Genomic DNA, 24314 nt, shown 5'->3' with positions numbered 1-24314 from the left:
GGGATCCACCTGCACTGACAGAGCAAGGGAAAATTGAGAAGGTTCTGGGGGAGAAGCACAAAAATTTGGAACAGATGTAAAACTTGAATCTTCCTGGAGGTCTCCTCTATTGTCATCCTCAGCAGGGACTCATGGAATGAGGTAGATGGATGGAGTGGGGCAGGAATAAAGAACTGGAAGATTTCTACTTTAGGTCAAGATGAGGATCTATTAGATTGTATTTTTTGGCCAGGAATTACCTAAATTCTCTCATTTCACCCAATTCCATCATACCTTCTTCAATTCAAAATAAAACAGCATTTAAAAAAGCCCCAAATAATAGAAATTGATTATCAAAACGGATTTGTTCTTGGGACATTTTACAGATGTAAATGAGATGAAGACATCCATAACCCAAAATTTGTGTAGGGACAACCCGTAAGGAAACATGAATTTGGGTTGCCTTCACTGAAACATCTCTAGAACTTTGGAAAATGGACGTATATTGACAGACCCTGAGGAATCTCATGCTGGTTAACTCTGGCTGCACACTGGACACATTTTGCATGACACAATGTGAATTTGAAGAGATGGACTATCTTAATTCACAGCATGTACAGGGAAATTCTTAACTGCCACTACTCAGTTGTTGTTTCTAATGCTGAAGCTGACTGCAAAATTTAAACCTTAAAGTCTAAATAACAGAAGAACAATTTAGAAGAATGCAGGTGAGCCACCTCCGTGTTTGAAGCTGGATAACATTTATATCATCCTACCTAATTGTTTTTGTGTTATTTACTCAAGCATTTAGAAAAGACTGAGCATAAAAGCAGGGAATATAGCTCCTGCAATGAATAATTTGCATTCTTTATTCAGTGCAAATTAATTCAGGTCTCCAAGCACTGTGGGAATTAGCTTTATATGCACTGCAGAGGGCTTGAAATGGAAGTTTAAACTGATGCACCATAAAAGTTCCCATTTAATGTTTTAAGGTGCTTTTTTTTTGTTTCCATTAGCATAGATTATTCTGTTTATAGATGCTGGAGTGAGAGAAGATTCTTATTATTATTAGAAAAGGCCTTGTTAGGAATGCTCAGAAGACTTAGCTAAGACTTTGGGGATGCTCTGCTCCAGGAAAACAGTAATTCTTGCACTGAGATCACTGTCAATCATCCTGTTGCACTCCTGGCCAGGGGGAGGATGTCCTCCACCCACAGTTTATCCTCTGCTATTAGAACAGGGTTTTTCTTAAGGATTATCACTGCACAGAACTCAGTGGAGCTGGTTTTAAGGTGAGGTTGAACTCTCCTGGACAGCACAAATTATGCAGAAATGCCAGGCATGGAATCCAAGAAATAACACAGAATTAACCCATCAGTCCACTCCTATGAAAATATATTCCTGTGATTTAGGCTGTGGACATACATGTGATGACTGATCCACATCTACTTGTTTTCCTCTAATTTACCTTTCCTTCTGTCCCTTCTCTTCCCTGTAGCTCTAACTCTGCTTTCTTTGACATCTCCATTTGCCAAACTCCCTTCAGCACCCTGGACCAGATCAGGGCAGGGTTTCTATGCAGTCTCCTTGATTTGCATTCATCATTTCATGAGCACTGCTGGGGATTAAGCTCCACTAATGATGTTCCTCTTTTTATTTAAGAAAACTTCTAAGCCCTTTAATGAAAGAAAAAACAAAATTAACCCAAAGCAAAATGGAAAGATTTTGTTCTGTCTCCTTTGGTTTAGATCTGGGTTTTAGCTGTCAGGGAATGCAAGACATTACCATGTTCTGCCTTTTGAGAAAACAAAATTTGCCCTCAAAACTTGCAACTTGACACACTCAGATCTTGGTCTCCCTTAATGAAGAACAGTGTGCTCACTGAATTTTTTTTGCTGCATCAATAAATCATGTTCAGTTCTTCCCCTGACCCAAAAAGGCTCCAGCTCCTACACTCAGGAGGAGCTCATCCAGCACATTAGTCAGCAAAACCACGGATGTGCTCAGGAATATAAAAGCCATGATCAGTTTCAGGACCATCCACGACTGGACAGAGTCAGGAGAGGGCTGGAGCAACCCAGAAAACGTCACCCAACGGAGTTAGAAACATGCAAACACATTACTCACCTCAAGCACAGGAAAAGCATAAAGGCAACGATGAGGGCCCCTACTGAAATGCAGTGGCCCAGGTAGTTTATGATGAGAGCAATCTTGTAATGGAGCGCATACTTCCTCTGCAGGTAAAGACACAACAGGATTAAATCAGCATCAGTCTCCAAGCACTGGCATTCAGAACAGTTTAGCACTTCAGAAAACAGTCATTACTTTTACTTTTCTCAACTTTATAATGACATAAGAGTACCAGGGCTGATGCCTCTTGTGTAAGGCAAATATATTGCCCAGGCACACAAGTACCAGCTTGGTGTCATTTCAGTTCAGGATTTGTCCATAGTTTCTTACAAATATCTGCAAAAAAAGTTATTTTCTCCCTACTTTTCCCTTTTTTTTTTTTTAAATTATTCTTTTTCCATTTCCTCAGACTTCTTTATTTTAAACCTCTGTCATTTTAGACAACAAACCTACCAAAGACCCATCTTCTCAGAGCTTCAAAAGTTATAAAACGTTATTTTCTTAGGAAACAGCACGGTCTTAATGAGCCAGGTTATGCCATTTTCCTACTCAAATGGCTTGGTTTTCACACAAAAATGTCAGTGAGAATAAATAACAAGCCCTTCCCATACAGGCAGATTTTCCTCTGAGGGACATTCCTTGCAGGCTGTGATCTTTATCCTTCAAACCAAAGCAGACTAAAAGAGCTGGAACCCAGTGGTGTCCCTTCAGTTCTGATAAACCAGGAATCCTGTTGTTTTTAGCAGCAACCCAAATATGTGGTGAAATTTTCTGTATTAGTGTCTATTTCCTTGCGTGTGGGGGAGATTGTTGGCAAGTTCTTGATCCTGTAAACAAAAAATTAAGTACAGAAGTGCTCCCATCTAAATCAGTGAATTTAGGGATTTGGTGATCAAAATTTGGCCTTGCAGAAACATCTTTATTGATGGGCTGCTGTTGGCTTTGGAGAAAGGAGAAGCATCTCCTCTCTTTGCCTGGCTAGGAAGAAGTAGAAAGACACTATTCAGATAAATACTGGAGATGGCTAAAAAGAGGTTTGCTACTGGAAGACTAAATGCCCCTGAAAAATATATTTATTATTAGTTTTGACATTTATTTCTTTTCAAGTTAAGCAGATCTTTGCCCATATTGGGATGTTGCCCTCCTTCAGAAGAACAAGACTCTTAAAAACCAACCACCTACATTTCCTCTCTTGTGATAAAAATATGAAAGTAAAATCTTACAAATGGCATCATTTAAAAAAATTGGGTTAAATTTCTTTTTTTAATTTTTTTTTTCCCTAACAATTTCCCTTAACATTTTACTCCAGTGAAAGGAATTTGTCAGTGAATGAATGTTTGGCTGAAACTACAACCAGCAGCTGTAGCTCATCTGTTCCATTGTTCTGTGAAGATAAGCATCTTCCAGCACGTTGCCAGAGAGCCAGGGAGCTCTCTTGGAATCATTTTTGTGATGAAACCTGCCTGCATCTTCAGCTCACAGAGTAATGTGCTGTTTCTGGACACAACTCAACCACGCAGAGTATTTTTAAGTCTATTATAAAATCCCCTAAAATAAACTTCCCCATCCACGGGCCCATTTTCTGAATTGCCTGGAGGTGAAAGAAAAAAAGCAACAAAACGAAGGTACAGAATGCAAATTCCACACTGTGTTTTATTGATCCTTCAGTGGAGGGGACACCTGAAGAGAACAAAAACTCACTTGACCTGCTGGGCCTACCTGTGCAATGTGGTTTTATTCAATAATGCCCTGGCAAACTGCAGGGCTCATTGACTCTCCTGCTTAATTGACAGAGCCAGAGGATCACAGAACATCTCAAGGGATCCAAAAGGATCATTGAATCCACTGCTTCTCACAGCACTATCAAAACTCAAACCCATCTGACTAAGAACTGTTTTCAGAATTGCTCATTTAGGGCTAGAAATCTCCTGGAAGATGGCAAACTTTGTGTTTTCCCAGCACGAGGTTCCTGCTCTTTAAGGCTGACCCTCCTTTGGCTCCTGACCACCATTTCAACTTCACTCAAATTTTAAGAAGGTGTGGTTCAAAAGATGAGAAAATTAATTGGAAAAATAAAATTATGAAGCTCCTGTTTAATGCAGTGATGCTGAAGGAGAAACAAGCACGATTTTCATATTTTCTGCTTCTGATGCTCACAAGGTTTCCTGAAGGCAAATTCAAACATCACAGAAACAAGAACTGCCTTGGTGCTTAGGAAAACTACGCTGACAGGGTGGCAAGACCACTTTCCACCAGCCTACATGCAATCTACATCTCTCCTGGAATGGAAGGCAACATCTTCAGGGCTGAAAAGCACGTGCCCAGAAAATCATGTGTTTGTTCCCCAAAGCTCAGCTCATGTAAAAGACTTGCACAGCTCTTTTCTGGCTAGCCCTCTTGGCCACCAATACATTTAAAATGTCAACAACCTTCTCCTGTTACCCAATAACCTTCTGCTTTCAGGAAGATTCACTCCACTAAAACAAAGATTTAAATTATATTCAGGATTAGGAGGAGGGTTGCTAGATTGGAAATGAGCTAGAGAAGGAGATCATAGAATCCTGGAAAGGATTGGGTCAGAAGGGACCTTAATGATGATTCCTGCTGCGGCCAGGAGTGCCAACTACTAGACCAGGTTATTCAGAGCCCCTGACCTGGTCCAACCTGACCTGGAACACTTCCATGGATGGGGAATCCAGGGATGGGGAATCCAGGGATGGGGAATCCAGAGACGGTTTTACCCCCTGGCCACAGCAGGTCACACCACTGCAATGCCATTCCATGACATTGGACATGACAATCATGTTACACCATGATTGGCATGAGGTGTCTGCAGAGCTTCTAAACTGAGGAGTGACAGCAGCATGACTTTATCTGCACTGGCTTTGCACATCTGAGGCCTGCTGGGCTCCCCACAGGCAGCCTCCAGGCTAATGGCAGACTCATTCTGTCTAGGGCACTTTTCCCCTTGCTTCAGCTGGGATGTGATTGCTTAACCTGTCCTAAACAATTCAGGGAGTGTTTTGAATCAATAACCACCTAATAACAGCACTCTCAGACCATCTGACAAGGATCTTGCTTCCTCTTACAGAACTTACTGACAGGTCCTGCCAGCGTTTACAGCTCATGTCTCCCTGGGAGGCTCCACACGCCATTGCCAGTCAGTCACTTCCAATTTCCTCCCGGTGCCAGGATGATCTCAGCACCAGCACAGCTTAAGAACACCTCTCCAAAGACTTGCAGAAGCAACTGGGAAGTATCTTTGTCATGCCAGATGACTCTGAGCTCACTGCTTTCCCGTCCTGAGCCAGCTGGGAGCTGCTGTGGCTGAAGTGACCGTGCTCCTATGCAGGATACATTAGTCTGAGCCCAGCGTGGTGCTAACTCAGCTACTCAGCTTGAAGCCACCTCAAAACATCATCAGAAGCAAATTCACATACAGCTGCCACAGACCACAACACCAGAGTTCCTGGTTTATAGCTCTTTTTGGAGGCTAAGATGTCTCTTGTGCTGCCTGAGACGCTCACTTTTCTCTAAGAAGAGCAGAGATTTGTGTCGGATGCAGTGAAGGCCCTTCCAACACAGGAGCTTGTAGGCTGAGGAGAATCTTTCCATTTGTCACACACCGTGCCACCAAACAGCCAGCTGGATCAAAATTATTTCTGTGTCTTGTTCCTGTGCCTGGAGGAGGAGCCAACTATTTGTTCAGAGGGTGACATCAGTCTGACAGGAGGACATCAGCACTTGGGTACCCACCCAAGGCAAGGGTTAGGAGTAGTTGTGCACACACAGGCACCTTCTGTCCCCTGAGGTGCCCTGGGGACATTTGTGATTCCCAGCTGGTCCTGGTGGGACCTCCATGGCTGCTGCTGAATCAGAATTTTTAAGGTTGGAAAAGACCGCTAAGATCATTGACTCCAACCATTCCCTCAGCACCACCCTGTTCACCACTAAACCCTGTCCCCGGGTGCCACATCCACAAGTTTTCTGAACACTTTCAGGGATGGTGACTCTACCACTGTCCTGGGCAGGCTGTTCCAATGTCTGAAAACCCTTTCAGAGAAGAAACTTTCACTAATACCCAGTCTAAACCTCCCGTGACACAACATGAGGCAATTTCCTCTGGTCCTGTCCCTGTTCCCTGGAGCACAGCCCGACCCCCCCGGCTGTCCCCTCCTGTCAGGAGTTGTGCAGAGCCACAAGGTCCCCTCTGATCCCCCTTTTCTCCAGGCTGAACCCCCCCAGCTCTCTCAGCCTCTCCTGGTGCTCCAGCCCCTTCCCCAGCTCTGTTCCCTTCTCTGGACATGATGGACACAGGCATTCCAAAGGACAGTCTGGAGACACTGGGACATTTTAAACTACACACACAACTACATTTAAGGATCTAGGTCTCAGTCAGAGTGGGAATCTAGGAACAAATCAGTCCCAGAGCAGAGTTTTATCAGCTACTGCCTCAACCAAGGCCTCAACCACAAGCAGAGCAATGATGCATTAATATAACCCAGTGAATGGGTGTTACTGAGCTGATGGCCCCCTAAGACTGACCCACAGCTGAAGAAAACCTAAAATTTCTATTGCTACGTTACCAAAACTGTCATAAAACATGGGATGGATGTTGAAAAGTCCTGTTCCTCTCCCCTGTTATCAATCACTGAATTAAAATCATGTGATTCTTTAGCACTCTGCCTGTGAGTGGTCAAGCTTAAAAGCAGTGTTGGTTTTTCTTGGATTAAAAATAAACACAAGTCATAGGGCATTACCCCCAGACTGATGTTTAGCATCAGCTAAACTCAGTAAATAACAATAGACCCATTTGTGTGCCTGAATCTCACCTTTAATCAAAATGGAGCAAATCTGTGGGGATTGTTCCTTGTTTCTATCTCTTTTTTTGAGATCACAAAGTATTCATCTGTAACACTGAGCATTATGAGAGATTTCAAAAATATTCACAAATATTAATATTTGCAAAGCTTGTCACAAATCTTTAAAGATCTAATAAATGAGTTTTTAAGCCTCTGTAAGCAAGGGTGGGGGAACATCTGCACTTTCATCTCTTTAAGAAACATGCTATTTAAGGAGTTTTAAGCTATCACCATAGCTGCAAAGTTTTTAAAAGCAAAAACAGAGTAAAGGGAATAATCCTGTCCTCTAGTCACAACACTTCTCCATCCTCTTAAAATAAAACCCCTCTGTATTTGCTCGTGCACAGACAGCCACTGTTGGGAGCCGTGCAAACACGTAACCAGTGTTATTAAAATGCAGCAGCCTTTTCCTGAGCGGCTGCAGCTCACTGCTCCCAGCTCAAAACCACACCACAGATATCCAGTCTTGGCCCAGCTCTGCTCCCCAATCTCCACATCAGCACTGGCTGCTCACATCCCCTCTCTTGCTCACTTTTAAGACATGGTCAGTCTGTCCCTCCACTCCTGCAACAATGCACTGAGATGCTGTAGGGACCTGATTTATCCAAAAAAAATGACCCAGCAGAAAGTTAGCTTTCCATTTTAAATGGGAATGAGGGGCTGCACTGGGGTGGTCCCAGCTTAGGTTGGCCTAAATTGTCTTGGGAGCCTCTTCACTGTGCTAGAACACCTTGAATGTCCCTCTGGGTGGCAGTCAGGTACTGGCACAACTTCTGTTAATTCCTAGAAGCCTCTAGGCAAAAGAGGGAGGATTAAATTAGCCAGGGGGCAAGAACAGGTTCCTCCTCAGCAGCTGGTGTGTCATTATTTGTTTTGTGATTAACTGGAGAAAACCCAGACTGACCACACTGGATCTTACAGGATGGATGCTGCACTACAGCCAAAGCACATCCTGGCTCTGGGGTGCAGCACCAGCACAGAGAGCCCCTGAGTACTAAATGTGGGATCTCATCTTTCTCCTCTCTGTCCCTGGCATGGCACAGCTGTGAGGACAGAATGAGTTGAATGAATCCCAATGATGCCTCAGGGTTTGGCTTTTATATTTTTCAGATTCTGTGCTGCTTTAGTGTGTGGGTCTGAGCTTCACATCAGGGCATGGTGAGCTCTCTGCACAGAGCAGGGAGACAAAACAATTCCTGCTCTAGCTTCTCTAGCTGGGCACCAAGGACAAATGATCCAAATCTCAAGTCCAAGAGCATAAACAATGTGGAATGAAGAGAGAAAAACAACAAGGATGGGACTTCATGGGCTAAAGCTGGAATTGAACAGTGATGCAAATGGAGCAGAACTGATCAATGTGAGAGACCCCGTGAGCGCTCCTGTATTTTGGGACCATTTTGGTGCATCTTGGGTGCAGCCCTGGCTGGGTTCTTGTGCTGCCCAAGGTGGATCCATTGAGACCTCCTAATAAATCTTTACTTTTCTTCTTTAGCTCTGTCCAGCCTCTGTTCCAGGTTAGCTTTCTCAAGGCATCACCAAAACAAACCAGTCTGAGCTGCTGGGCTCCACCCTGGCTTCTAGAAGGAAAAGCCACTCCTGGCAGAGACAGCACAAAGCCTTTGTGGGGTTGTGTCCCACCACAACACTCAACACAGCAGGAAGAGGAAGAGTATGAAGGGCTTGAAGTCTTAAACTGTGTGAGGGTGACTGCCTATGATGCCTCTGAGACATCTGAAAAGGGCTTTGCATAATTCCTCACAGCCCTTCTGAAGGAACTTAATCCCATATGCTAATTTAAATCTGATAACACTTATACCATGCAAGACTGGTTCAATTTCTTAAAGACAGCTGGGTCCTGAGTCTACTTTTTATGTATTTTTTTCTGTTGCTGCCCCTTAACATATTTGCTTAAGGAGAAATGACATTGAGATCTGTAAAGGTCAGTTGTTGATGAGACCTCAGAATGGGCAGATATGGGGTGGAATCAGCTGGTAGAACTTATTTTTTAGTGCCAAAGAGGCTTTAGGTATTATTGTTATTATTGCTAACATTTACTGTAGCAGCTGTAGGCTCTGAACAAAGCTAGGAAAAATCTGCATAAACACACATCATCAGGGACAGAGCGAGATAAAGCATCCTTTTTAAAAAAACATGTGAGTAGGGGATATGGAGAGAGGATAAGTGATTTGCCTCAATTCACAGGGAGGTTTTGTTGCAGAGACAGAAATGGAATCTCTCTCAGAGGTCCCAAATTAGCACGTTAACCTTAAGTTTAGTTCTGCATTCATTTATGCTGAGAAATGTCATTGAGAAGAATGAAGGGAAAAATACAGACCTTGTCATCCAGAATAGGCTCGCACTGAGAGTAGTTTATCTTGGAAGCCCATGTCCCATTGCCCAGGCATTCTCTGTAGGCATTTCCTGGTACAGACCAAAATAAAAGAGAGATGAACACTCTGTGCTGGACTTGAAACAGCCTAGACATTTCATAGGTTCAAGACAAGACTGACAGAACAGATTATTTACAAGGCAAATCAACTTATCCCACCTCTCTGACGACTGCAGCAACCCACTCAGAAGAGGAGAAATAAATAACAAACACACCTACAGACAATGAGTATTTAAAAGTGGTTATTAATAGTTTTTTCTTATAGAATATGAATTCAGTAGACAGCAAAGGTATGAGAACACTGCAACTGAAATCATTCCTGGTGTCCTCCCAAGGTACCAGTTCTCACAGAAAGTGAAAATCACAAATTACTGAAGCAGAGATTTAATGTCCAAATTCAACATCACCCTGCAGGGCTCTGGGAACTACATGTGGCAATATTGGGGTAAAGAAAGGAGTTCAATTTCTGGCAAGCACTCCCTTCATCCCAAGGAATTCCAAGAGAACACTGCAGTTTTCCTGTACAAACCTTCCTCCACTCCTCAAAGGCACATCCAATTCCAAGCAAGAGGTTCTTTGGTTTTTTCCATTCTTATTTCGAACTGTTTCTTAGAAACAAGAGAAATAAAATAAAACAGGAAATCCAGAAAGATCCCCAAAGGACCAATACAGGCAACTTCCTGATGGACTCTTCATGATGTTGTTGCTGCCCTTTACCCAATTTCTTTTTGGGCCTTTGCCACGGTCATTTAGTGCAGAAAAATCAAATGGTCCTAAATGTGCTGCTGACACCAGCCCTTGAAAAAGGTCAAGAGACTTTTGAAAAGGTGCTTTTGGAAAAGGTAAAAAGACTTTTGAAAAGGTCCTTTTTCTTACTGAGAAGGGAAGTCAACAAATAACAGTCCCTGCAGATGCTCCAGATGACACTGTACCCACAGAAATGACTGAATTTCATATTGGTGGTGTCTAGTTGCACTTTTCCACTGTTCCTTTTTGGAGTGATAAGGCCAAATAAAACAAAACAGTCTGAGTGGGGTTTAGGTGGTAGAATCTGTTTTACATCCCTAAAAGCCCTTGCATTTGTCCCCTCCTTTGGCCAGTGCTGAAGCTCCCTGTGCAGAACTGTTGCTGACTTTGAGCCTCTGTAGCAAACTCCTGACTCTCCAGATGAGCTGATTGCTTAGTCGGATGTTGAGTCCCACTTCCAGGGTACTGCTCATATGAAGCCCTTATTTTATTCATTCAAACCCCTGTTTTACTCATTCTGACTCTTCGTTTTCCCTGGTTGTATCCCTCCAGCTCAGCCGTGGAGAGCACAAACACAATCCACCCTGTGAGGCACTGGGGATGTCCAACCCACGTCAGTGCAGCTCTGAGCTGTCACAGCACATCTCCCACATGGTGAGGGCATGAACAGGAGGGGGGAAAATGAAACTCTGAATTTCTCTTGTCCAGGATGTCCTCCAGTATCAGTCACTTCTCAACACCAGCAGCAAGCAGATCTGGCTTCTGGGAACCTCTCATTCCAAACTCCAGTTGTCATTGCTAATTTGTACGCCACATTAACAGTTTCCCTTTTCCCTTTTCCCTTTTCCCTTTTCCCTTTCCTTTCCTTTCCTTTCCTTTCCTTTCCTTTCCTTTCCTTTTTCCTTTTTCCTTTCCTTCTTCCCCTCCCTCTCTCTTTTTTAATGACAAAATGCAGCTCTTTTAGCCAGTGCTTTAAAGGAGAAACATCTCCTTTATTGAGAGAGGTAAGAGCCTCACAGTAGGCACCTGGAGGGAGCAGCTCTTGTTCATGCACTGTGTGCAGAAACACAGTGGATTAAATTCAGTTTTTCTTCACGATTGCCCCCAAAAAAAAAATAAAAAAAAAAAAAAAAAGACTCATAATGGAGAACTCCACTGTAGAAACAAACAATAAACACCCAAGAAGAAAAGAATACTTACATGACCTTACTAGGATAACAAGAGCTAATAATAAAAAATATAGCTATTAGCACTATTTTTTCCTAGTTGAAAATCAATTGTGTAAAATAAGTATGTCATTTTCCTAGACAAATGACATACTGAAGAACTCAGCATACTTTCTCTTATAATTTCCCCTTCCTGACTTTACTCTCAAGAAGGAATACATCAAATAGAGATTTGGTGGTTACAACAGGTGGTTATTCCTGCTCTGTGTGCACTTGCACTTGTTTATTATATAATAATACATTATTATTGTATAACATAATAATATATTGTTATTGTATAACACAATAATACATTGTTATTGTAAAACACAACTGGACAAGGAGATTCGATGTTCATGCAAATGAATAATGAGCAGTAGATGAGTCAGGATGGCAGAGGCAGCACTCAGCCTTTATGCAAAGAGCTCTTGACACATCATCCAATATTCACTCCTGGGCCTCAGTCTGTGGTGTCTTCTTCCACTTTAAAAATGTTGATTTCCTTTTGCTGTAGATTTGTGGCTCTTGGTTTCTTCTGCCTAATCACCAGTGCAGGAGACAGGCAGGGAGGTAAAAGGGAACTGCCTGAACAGAAAGGAATATCCAGGAGTGCTCAAGGTTTCCAGCTTTCACAGAACGGATTTCAGCCCCTCCAGGCTGCAAATGCATCATCCCCTTTCCCCAAGGGCTGACTCAGGGGTGCTGACCAGAGTCATATTCCACCAGGAAAGCCAAGGACAGCAGGCAGAGCCCAGACACACAGCAGCAGCAGCAGCACCAACATTCACAGCTCTCCTGGACTCTGAGGTGATGCAAAAGGGGTCTCCACCCCAAAAAACCTCATTCCACATCACAAAAAGGTAGGTTAAAAAATCTGAGCATGGCTACAGCAAAGCCTTGGCAGAAATTCAGCTGGGATCCCCAACTCTCCCTGACTCCAGCTCTTGGGAAAGTCCAGCTCAGTCTATTATTTTATGGCTCTTCACAGAATATATCCAGATAAACAATCTAACACCCACAGGAATGTCTCACTTTTATGTATTTATACACACATGCCCACACACCCACACTACAGAGAGCCTGAACTTTATTCTTAGTGGAATAAATATTCTTAGTAGAACCGTTTAAGAGCAAGTGAGAAATTCAAGGTGGAGAGCAAAAGTTCCTTTAATGCAGAAGAAAATTAGTGTTGCATTGTTGGTTTTTGGGGTTTTTTTTTGTTTGTTTCTGTTAAGGTTGGGTTGAAGTGTTTGAGATGATATTTTGTGTTTAGATTTAGATGTTTATTATTTCTTATTTATATTACAGTTTTATAAGTTGTTTTATAGTATTTTATTGTCTGTTATTTTATAACACACAAAATACAAATCCCAAAAAAATACCACTGACACACAACATAATAAAAATCTTAAAACAAACAATAAAAGAGAGTAACTTAAACTCTCCATACTTCAAACAGCTATTAAAGAACAGTATCTACAATTATCTAGTACCTTATGACTACAATAAAATTTTAACAGATTCACAATACATACTATAAAAAGAAAAATAGAGAAAAACTCTTACCACATGAATAAAGTTTTATATTAGAAACCCAAATAGAAACATTGCATTTATCAAAAAAAACCCCAGACTGTTATAATCACAACTCTGTCTGTTTTCAGGGCAAACAGGACTTTTAAGGAGCTCCGGCATATTAGTTGTATCAACAAAAATAAAAAATAGAAAAAGCTGATCAACTCAGATTTGAGCCCGTATATAAATAATAATGGAAAGTGATTTTCATCTGACATGGAAGAACATGAGAGAAACTCACAGACTTATTTATTCACTTGAAGGACTCCTCACACTCTGGTGTTTGGTAAAGGGGGGAGACATCCAAATTCTGTTTCCAGTTTTCCCATAACTCTGGTCATCATCCCTGCCACTCAGCACCACTATTACCAGATTAATTCTGGGAAAACTTGCATGGGATGAGAGCAGTTTTTCACAAATCAGCTCAAGGACCTTTATCTCAAAAAGAAATGTGCCTTTTACACATCTGAACTCATGTAAAATGAATCCCACCTCGATTTATTGCACTTTATTAACAACAGCGCCAGAGACTCTTCTGAGGAGCCCTCAGTGCATGTCAAAACAGAAAATGGAGCAGCAACATCCAGTATTTGTCATCCCAGCTGTGATTTGGCTACTCCTTAGAATCCACTGACATATTTTTGCTGTGAGGGTGACAGAACACTGGAACAGGCTGCCAAGGGAGGTTGTGGAGTCTCCCTTTTTGAAGATAGTTAAAAACTTTTTAAGACATGACCCATGGCATTTGGCTGCAGGTGGATCTCAGCCATCCTGTGGTTCTGTGATTAACTGCATAAAATTATCCTCTGGAACAGCTTTAAAACACAGCTCAGGTACAGTGTTCTACATCAGTTTATGAGATAAAACCTAGCCCTTAATTTCATTTCTGACTGCAGATGATGTTGCATTTCCGAATGGGGTATGCAAAGGGAAATGTTTGATGAGTGGTACTTTTGTGTTTTTCTTTTTTATTGACCCTGTTGAAGAACACAAAGCCTTTCAGGTAGTGGTAACTCAATATGTATGGATTGGCCTGGTGGCAGCCCTGTGTTTAGTCAGTAAAAGTCCATTAAAAGCACGACACAAACAGGAGACAGGAGCACTGGGTGAAGGTAAGTGGATGTCATTCTCAGCAGGAAGTTCACCACTTCCTCCCAGTCATGAGTGAAAGACAATTCCAGACACTGCATGCAAGCACTGCTGTAATGGATCTTGTCCCTGACAACTGGAACTAAGCTGCTTTTGAAAGAGATTTTACTTGTCTTGCCATGTTTCATGTAGATGACTTTTTGAAAAGATTTACATTTCCAGTTATCATTAAAATGGAAATTTGACTTCCCTGGCTATTTATGCCTTTCATCTCTTGAATTCTATAGAGTGGCCATGGAATCTTGAGCCAAGTTCACCAGCTACTGGAGCAAAGGGAGTAAACAGGAAAATGAATAAATAAATAAGCCAGCCTGTTAATCCCTGAGCTGAGGGTATGTGGCTGCTTTGGCAGCTTGCTGATCCACGGTAGCTGTCAGCTGAGCTGAAATGAAGGGTCCATCCATCAGAAAACCAGAACCCCACTGAACACACGCCCTACAACACACAGGGTTTTGGGAAGTGGGGTTAGGGGTGGCTGTGGCACAGACTCACAGATGCAATGAACACCTGGCAAGAGCACAGTGGGTCATGTCATCCACCTCCCTACCCACAGGACTTGTTCAGTCCAGAAAGTGGAAACTCCAGGAATTTTCAGCAATTATTTTGTAAAACTATTACAGACAGACTGGTAAATCTCTCCACTGTGATTCTTTTTCACTGATATCCTATATCTACATTTTTTTTCCTCACTTTTAAGACAACTATTGAACCAGTTTTGCCTCTGATCTAGCTGAGCAATTCGCCATCCTTTTCACGCTAGGTTATTTCTGTGTATTTGCCACAGGTGGATTTCAACTTTGTAATTTTAGAATATCAATGTGCAGCCAGTCTCGTCCACATCTCACCAGTCCTTCCTACTCTGCCTTCAGGGCACAGCCCAGCAGCCCATGGTGCCCCCAGCATGAAGGTGTTTATGCCAGATTTTCCAGTGGAAAATAAGCCCAAGTGAGGTTTTTCCCTTAGATATAAATTAAAATAGTTTCTGTGATGTGCTGCTCTGTAAAAGCAGAAGAGACGGTGGAGAACCCTGCTTTGTCTCAGTGCCATGATTAAAGCTGGATGCCATCTTCTGAGCTGAATAAATGGATTTGGAAATGCACAGTTTTGGGGCAGCAAAAATCACTTGACAGGTTTGGTAAATGTAAGTGTGATCCAGGTTTTACCCCTTGAAGAAAAATTTTAAATACATTCCAAGAATACAGGAGTAAAACAACCCAAAACATCCCAGCGCTGAATGTTGTAGCCCAGGAGTTGCTCATAACGTGGAGTTCAACTTTGGTCTCTTCCACTGCTGGATTTCATGAAGAATTCAAACCCAGTTTAAGGGATTCCCTTTTTTCAGGGGTTTCTAATCACTGGGACATTACAAGATTCTCCCAGTGTCTCCTCCAAACCATTTTTATTCATTTAATGTTCAAGACATTTTGCTTGGTATTAGGCAAAATTTTTTTCTCTTGGGTACTTATCCACCATGATCCCCAGTAAATCCAACAGGAACTGCATGATACAAATTCCTCAGATTGGCTGCCCAGATTTCACAGGAGTCTGATCAAATGAGACAGAAAAAAACCTGTGTTGCATAAGGCACACATCACTTCATGTATAGACTATTCTTAGCCCCTTTTCAAAGTCTCAGAAAAACAGCAAGCTTCTAAAAATAGGGGCTGAATCATGGGACTATAAATTATTTATTCATGTGCCACCCTCCCTCTTTGGTGCTTTATTTTTTTTCTGATTGTTGCAGTGACAACTTGAGCCAGGTAGGATTCACAAAGCATCAGGACAATTGCTTACTATTTCTAGAAATTGTAAGTGACAGCAGCATCCAGGAGACTGGAAAACAAAAATAAAAATAATCTCTCTCCACATATTTTATTTGTGAATGAGGGCTATTCTGACAAAAATAAGGAGAGGCAAGAACAGTTATCCAACTGATGCTCTTTGCTTTGTACATCAGCCAACATCAACTTGAAAGCCAAGAGTTTTTCTCTGGATGTCACAGCTGGATTTTATTTTTTGGTATTTGTACAGAAATGTAATGCACTTATAGGAGAGTCTTGGAAGGCACATAAATCATCATTTAGGCAAGAAATGTTCCCCTAGAAAAATTTCTAAACTCATCTCTGTCTGGCTCAGCTCGATGTGTCCTCAGGCTTTCAAGCACATTAGAAATGTTGATGAGTTTTCTATTGTTTTCCTTTGCCAAGAAATCCTAAAAATGTTTGCAAGAAGCTCGAGCAGCCTAATTATGCTCACTTGCTACATTGATTTCCCATCAGCTGAAGAGCTCAAGTGGCTCACCCAGGTTCCAGAACAGGTCAAAAGCAAAGGCAGGAACAGAACCTTTCAGAAATTTAGAAGTGCTCCAGGCTCCTTCAGAGTTTAGAAAAACATTCTCTGGGTTTCTAGCCCAAGGCACCCTCTGTTGGACCTATAGAGATTGAGGGCACCTGAGGTACTCAGTTCTGTTTGTACAGAGGATCACAGAATACTCTGGGTTGGAAAAGACTTTAAAATGATCCAGTTCCACTCCCTGCCATGGCAAGGACACCTTCCACCAGACCAGGGAGCTCCAAGCCCTGTCCAACCTGGCCTTGAACTCTCCTTGGCCCAGGCTGGGGCTCCTGGCAGCAAGCAGTGGCATTAGAAAGATCCCATAGACTGAGCTGTGCAGAACTGGCAGAAAAGTGGCTCTTTTCAACCTTGTTCAGTGAAATACCTGCTAATTTAAAGCTTCTCACAAAAAATCCCACACACTCTGTTTGCCTTTCTGATCCCCACATGGTTCACCTCAGGAAACACAATTTCTTCGCAATATTTTTCACTCCTTGTTGCTTCCAGGGTTAGCAAAAACTGTTCCATAAAATACAAGTCTTTTTTAGTAAATACTCTGTTTCTTCACAACTTCATTTTGAATTGCTTCAGGATTGAGGTGTGGGCACTAACAGGCACATCCCAAACTTGCCCTTTCCCAAGACAATCACTCCCCAGAAGGATGATTTGGGAATCATCCTGGAAGCTGCCTTCCTCATCCCAAATTGCTTATAGCTCCTGTGATAACCCTCCTCTTAATAACTGAATAATAAAGGAGTTATTATTCAATTATACAATTATTATCCCTATATAACATTAATATCCTTAAGAAATTATTTCCTGATTTGTGATTGAGGAAACTCTTGCTCTGAAATGTCAGGGCTGGGCTGTTACAGAAACAGCTGAGGAACACCCAGAAGACAGGGAGAGAAAACCCAGTGAAGAGGCTCAGCAGCTCTTGACAAATGCTTGGTTAATTCTGCCTTCAGCCTCCCAAGGCTTTGTGCAGTCTGCAGGTAAATCCCTGAGACAGCACAACCCCAGGTGTGAGCACACACAGAACCCAAAGGTTTCCAGCTCAGACCTCCACGTATCTTTTAGAATAAAGATAAAAGAGGGAGATTACAAAGCACAGGTTATTCCTCAGGTTAGCATCTTTTCCCTTCACCTGGTTTTCAGCACAAAAAAAAAAAAAAAAAAAAGCCCAACAAAATATAAAAGTCAAACCAAACTCCTAACCCAAACGTCTTCACTTCTAGCTGAACAGAAATCAGAAATTGTATGGTTCCCCAAAACCCTGTTGCAAAATAAAATTCTGGCATTCAGGCTGGGCTTATTTCCACACCCAGTTATTTAAATTAATCTCTCCTGACAGGCCAGGTGTCACACACAAAAGAAGATGCACAGACATCACTTGTACTTCAGCAAGTCACTGACACTTGGATTGCTGGAAAATACGGGAACACCCAGGGGAGTCTGTGGGAAATGGATTTGTAGAGAATTTTCAAAGTTTAACTGAAAGTTTACATAGCATGAATTTGTATGTAAACTTTGGGATAAGAAATGTTGAATTAGAAGTGTTATGGAATAGGATAGATATTATTGAGAGAACTGGAATTAGAAATAAGTTTTAAAGGATGGTTTTGTAAATAAGATGAGATTTTGGAGAAATAGAACTATGAAAGATGTATTGTAGTAGGACTTATGAGGGGTATTTTTAGATGATTTGTTTTAAAGTATTTACAATGTGGTGTGGTAAAAGTTGATAGGTTAAGAAACGTTTAAAATGTATTGTAATTAAGAAATTGTTGGGTTTTGGTTGTGATGGTCCTACTTGTCCTAGTCTTATATTGCTCTGTACAGAAGAGCTCAAGATTAAGACATTTAAACTCTGATGTCTCGATGCAGATGCTGATGTGTGAGTGAAGGTTCCAATGTCCATGCTGCCACAGAGACATCCAGCACTATTTGGGGTCACCTCAAGGTCACCTCATGGCATCTACTCAACCCAAGCCATTAAACTGTACTAAATCCCCAAATTTAAGCTAATTAATTGATCCCAAGATTGCAGCCAGCACAGCTGAGACAGATTCAGCTGATCCATGACCATTTACTTTATGGAGCAGAGCTGTTCTTCCATTGACCCCACACTGATAACAGGAGGGATTTAATCACCTACAGCAAATAGCAGCATCTTCTCTCCTAAATTTAGGTGCTTGGGGTAAACAAAACACTGGTCTGGATGGGCCTGTATTTGATGTGGAACAATCAGTCTCTGTTTATTTTAAAGACTTCCCTCGTTTCACTCTGGGTAATGCAATTTTTCTTTTACGGACAAGCTATCATCCAAGTTGTGTTTGCACGGATCACGCACAAATTACAAGGAAAGATTCCCCAGCCTAGAACACTTCCATCTGTATGGAGAGGGAGCTTCCACCTACACAGCTCTCTAAAAAACAGAAAGGTGTAGTCTAAGGAAATGTTCCTCCTGCTGGTTAATCCAAGAGGTCATTAATTCTCCCTTTGTTGTGTACTGGCAGGGAATTCCTGCAGAGCACCGGGAGGAGGAAAGGCATCACCCAGGGCTGCAGCACCTTTTGTTTCTGAGTTTGACAGACCAGGAGAGCACAGAGCCATGAAACTCCCTCCCTAACCCCCTCCAGGAAGGCTGGCAGGGCACAGCCTGGTAATGATGTTTCATCTTTATGGTAATTGCTTCTTAGCTGAAATTCAAAATTCAATTAGTCACCTGGCATAATTACTGAATGCACAGAGAGATGGCAATGATAATGAGAGGTGTAACTGTACTTTATTACCTGTAGTAAAGCACTGTGCAACTGAGAAGCACTGATATCTGATTAACACAGGAGAGAGAGGGAGAGGAAAGCAGCTGAAGGGTGAAGTTTTGGACAGATGACTGGAGAAGACAATTTGCACAACCCCTTGAAAGAAAAGGGTGTGTGCAGCCTCCCTCTACTTCAGCTCTTGCCTTAGCAAAGTGGGAATGTGGGAAGCAATTCTCTTCTCACAGAGCTTTCACTGCCTGGAATTTATTCAGGAATTTACAAGCTGCAGTCACAAAAGCAAAGCACAGCAGCTGCAGGAATGGCTCGTGATGGAGCAGAGAGTCAGTGTTCACTGGGAATAATCCTGACCTGCTGTTAGAACTGCAAAAATAATGAGAAAGGTGGCTGAGAAATGGAGGGATGAGAGCAGGTTCCAAAATGCACCCATTCATGTGGTATTTACCTGGTAAGGCTCAAACACCTTTTGACAAGGAATTCATGTGAAGCCTCTGGTCCAGGAGCAGAGGCCGTGAGAGGAAAGCAGCACACAGGAGAGACAAAAAGTAAGAGGAGAGAGAAAATATCACACACAAAACAGGGAATGATTTAGGCTAAAACCCAGGAGGATCTGAAAAACCTGATTATTATCCCTGAGTCAGCATGGGGGGTTTTGCCTACACCACAGGAACCACAACAGTTGCTTGGCCTTACAGAGATTTTCTCTGTTAGTTGGTTTTGGGTTGGTTTATTTTTTTTTTCCCCCTTTTCAAACCATTGTCCAGATCATACAACCAGCATTTTATAAGAATCCTTGCCTTTTAAAAATCCCAGCCCTACAGGATGATTCAGACAGGGCCTGTCACACTTGCACGTCTTGGGACGTCAGGACAAAAACACAACATCCGCTGCTGTCAGCTCGTGCTGTGTGTGGCTGCCAGGAAGCTCCTGTGTCTTCCCCAAGCCTAAATATTCATCAGGAGAAGGCAGGCAAGAAACAGACTGTCTGCAAGACAAAAAAAGCCCTGCAAACATCAGACCAGTGACCACTTGCCAAAGCAGCCCCTGCCAGCTTTCATAGCAAAGCCCAATATAGGAACATAAAAAATTCCAGATGTTTCTTGGCAGATATGAGCCCATTTTGCTGAACCACATTTCCCCTTCTAATAATATAAGTTTAAAAAGAGGATGGGAATGGGCAAGTTCTCCCAATTTCTGTGAAGTGAATCTAAGGTGTCTGAATACAACCCCTTCCATAACCAAACAATTTTACAGGATGAGCAAAATATTCAGCAACATAAAGAGGCTGAATTTTGAGTGTGGCAATTGCAGATGTGGAAGTTATAAATAGCTTCTTTAGGCCATCACAGATTAGGTTTGTTTGAGATGAGAAAGTAAAGTCCCTGCAGATACAGGGAAATACAGTAATTCCAATTCTCCAAAACTTTTTACAGACACTAATAGTGTTACATTTTCTGTGGGCTGTCCCTCCACATAAATTCCTTTTCCTACTGGGTGAAGAATTAAGTTTAAAAACAGCTCTTGCCAGGAGAAAAGCAACACCTACCTCACATCTTCTTTCTTACACAGCCACAACAAGGAACAGGAAACTTTCATTAAATGAATTACAATAAGGAGCACTGGGCTTTTGAGCTCCAGTTTTGCCTCCCTCTCAGTTCTTCTCTTCCCATCCTTGAAAACAGTGCCAAAAAGTTTATTGAATTAATCACCCAGCACAGCACTGCTATGGGGAACTCAGTGTCCAGAGATGCTTTATGCGGTAAGAAGGGCAGCAGGAGATAGCTGAGTTTCTAGATAAGAAATTGCTAGGCTGATAATGATACTTGGATTTAAAAGTTCATCAACTTCTTACCCCCACCAGGCTCCCCTTTCCATACTTTCTATTGCTGCTTCCATCGGTACATTTCTAGACTTTCCCAAAATACAGCATGGACTATGAATCGCGTGCCAGTCCTTCCCTCCAGGACAGCATTTATTGAAACTTTAAGTGAGATCAGAAACCTGAGAGAAATAATATTTCATATAATGTTTGCTAGTGTTATACAGACACCAGGAAATTTGGTTTGCAAGTGATATCAAAAAGGAAGTGAAGAAGTACAAGATTAATTTTGAGAGAGAACTCTGAAGGACCGTATTGTTCTGTAAGGGCTGTTTTTATGCCCACAGCACCTTATCAAGCAGAAAATGCAGATCAGAGATATGCCTTTGGCTCCCTGAGGGTGAGATGGGACTGTCTGCACTGCTCCTGGGCTCTCTGCTCCAGCCCAGCTTCCCAAGACATCTCCCAGCCCCCACACAAATGATCCTCCACAAGAGATTCCCCCATGCACAAGGAGCTGAGTGATCACTTTTTGGCCAGGAAGACTTTGAATAATCTTCTGCAAAAGGCAGCTGGAAAAGAGGTGAAGAGGCTGTTCCCCTGCCATAACCTGATTAACACAATGCATCTCTCATTTGGGAAGCCTGCTGTTATGTGGGAAGGTGCTTTCTTATCACCTGGTAATTATTGTCTCTTTGGGGGTTTGAAATGGCATGGGAGGGAGAAAGGGAACTTTAAAATCTCTTCTAATTTTATAGCACATAAAATGCTGTCAGCACATGCTGTGACAGTCTAAGAAAAGCATTTCACCAGCTTCATTTCTTGGCTAAACTCCCTGACGAATCTTAAGATCCTGAGCTTATTTCAAACAGGAATGATAAGTGGGCCACCTCTGAGCCATCCCATGTGGTTTTGGGTTCCCTGCAGCCTGGCAAACATGGTGTGGCAGCTCCAACATCATCACACACATCTTCTAAAGACCCACACACCTGTGATCTCAGTGCTGCCTGTACCACTCAAACAGCTCTGGGAACTGCAGGAAACAGGGGGATTCATTCTCCATGCAGTTCCATGATGGTAAGGATGTGGATGGAAAGGATAAATCATCTCATGCTGGCAATGAACACTGCACACCTTGCACAGCTTTACATGCAGGACATTAACCTCAGGCTTGTCATAGAAATCTCCTCACAGTACAAGAAAGGACAGAACAGCCCTCTCCTCACCCCCCAAATATTCCAGACCTCTCTCAGAGCACTAAAATGACACCTGCCTGTTGAAATGACTGTTTCAGCTCAGCTCAGTGTTTTCCTCAACATTCTTTCCCTATTCTTCATTTTTTTCCCTTTTTTTTTCTAAAGCTGATATAAAGATCTTCTCTTCATATCCAGAACAGAAGTTTCCAAACCCCAAATTTGCTGGCTTAACCGTGCCACAGATTTATGCACCACCTTCCTGGGACATTGTCCTGACATAAACACTGCCTCCAGGGATTTGGAAACGGCACAATAAATTTGATCTGGACTGAAATTAAACAATAAAAGAGGAAAGCAGGGCAGTCTTCTTATGCCAACACCATCCCTAAAGAAATGCTGCATCCAGCAAGGACATAAGCCAAGAACTGGAGGTGCAGGAAACGTTCCAAGTGTTCCAAGGAGGATAAAAGAGTTGGTGATGCTTCAGCGCTTCCCAGATTTATTTTAATACAGGTAACTGCAGGAAGGGCTGGAAGGGAGGATGCTGCAGAAAGCTCCTGTCATTTAGAGCTGGATTTCCTTGCTCCTTAAATACCTGCTGGCTTCTTGTCATGCTGATGTGGAAGATGGGCACTAAGATTGGTTGTTTACAGTGACAATGCAGGAAGAGTTTTAGAAATTAGACAGAAAAAAGGTCTTAAAAAAGATTTACCATCTCCTTCAACAAAGACAGCAATTAGATCAGGGCAAATATGTTTGGAAGTGCTCATTCACCTCAGAGAAATGTTTAGTGCTCATAATTCACCTCCACTTAGCTGAGACTCTGCCATTTAGACATTTACTGACTTTGGTAACAGATTTTCTCAGATCTTCTCTTATGACAAGAAAAACTACTGAAAACTCATACATTACATCTCTTACTGAGGCAGATTTATCCTCAGTGCCATTTCCTTTTCAACTACAAAACGAGCTCCCCAAGAGCAAATTGGGTGAGCAATATTTAACCACTGGGTAGTCAAGTGAGGACTGCTTAATTGATATTCTCCTTGGTACCAAAACATAAAACCTTAAATCCCAAGCTTGCCACGAACAACTGTGGTGTAGAATACAAAAAAAAAAAAAAGAAAAAAAAAACCAACCTACAAACAACAGGGAAAAAAAGATGCTTGAATGGGCAGATGAACTGCTTTGGACTTCAAAGAACCCAAAGTGCATGAAAAAGTGTCTGAAATGTTAACACTTTTCAAATTAATTCAGCTTTAGACTTCCTCTGCCAAGTAATAACGAGCTACTGGCTTGTATATCAAACGTGGGAAACGTGATATGGTGATACTAGAGCTGTTTTCTTTGATAGACAAATTAAAAGGTAACTTCATGTTTTTTAAAAGGTAGAGTGAAATATTGATTGCATCTGAAGGGCAGTGAATTATGTTTTATGGCAAGAAAAGCCTCCTGTGCACATCATGAATTGGGTACGGCATATTATTTTTGAAAAATATGCTAGTTTGAAAGTTTAGACCTATTTTCAATTTAATGTGAACATGAAAAAATCTTCAGTGCAACATAAAACCTCTGGACAAAAGTGCATCCAAATCCTCAAGCCTCCTCTCTAAGAAAAATAAGCAATTACTTAACAGTTCCACTGGAAATGCTCATTTTGGACCAGTGCCTCAAGGGATGAAGTAAGTGCTGTTCTATTAAGCTCTGTTTGTTCCCTTTTTTACCCCATGAATTTTATTTTAAAACAGTGAAATAGGGAAACCCGGTCTGTGTCCAACTGCTCTGCCACCTCCCATTCCCAGAGCAAAGCCAAATGGCAAAGACCTTCTGGAACACTTGCAGTTCTTCTTTCAGGAATGCATTTGCCATCCCTGAAGGAATGAAATTCCAGAGGTGGGTCAGACCTTATCTCTAGACAAGATAGGAGAAGAAGAATAAAGAAAAGGGGGAACAAAGCTTTTTAAAAATGATGATACAAAAGTCCATAGTACTATATTCTAATTATCTGTTCACAAAATACACCTAAATAATTCTGTAATCTTCCCCGTTTGCTTAGTGCAGTGGTGCCTCTCCAAGCCCATCCAAGAACCCCTTCCATCTTCAAGATGAGATAAAAGGCTTTCCTCACTTGTTTTTAGTCACAGAA

General features: G+C 42.0%; 1 protein-coding gene across 1 annotated transcript in view; it reads right to left on the bottom strand.

The window, feature by feature from the left end:
• CRHR2 (corticotropin releasing hormone receptor 2) overlaps positions 1-24314 on the bottom strand; it is a 141403-nt gene that overhangs the window by 57958 nt on the left and 59131 nt on the right. Inside the window, exons 4-5 of the mRNA XM_041490118.1 lie at positions 9307-9392; positions 2107-2213 (exon numbers count right to left, since the gene is read on the bottom strand). Of these exons, the coding sequence (XP_041346052.1) occupies positions 2107-2213; positions 9307-9392 (193 nt within the window). The remainder of the gene's footprint in view (positions 1-2106; positions 2214-9306; positions 9393-24314) is intronic.

The sequence above is a fragment of the Pyrgilauda ruficollis genome, unplaced genomic scaffold, assembly GCF_017590135.1.
Source record: "Pyrgilauda ruficollis isolate IOZ18807 unplaced genomic scaffold, ASM1759013v1 scaffold12, whole genome shotgun sequence".
Taxonomy (NCBI): Eukaryota; Metazoa; Chordata; class Aves; order Passeriformes; family Passeridae; genus Pyrgilauda; species Pyrgilauda ruficollis.
The sequence above is the reverse complement of the archived record's forward strand: the minus strand, read 5'-3'. Positions and strand labels throughout refer to the sequence as shown.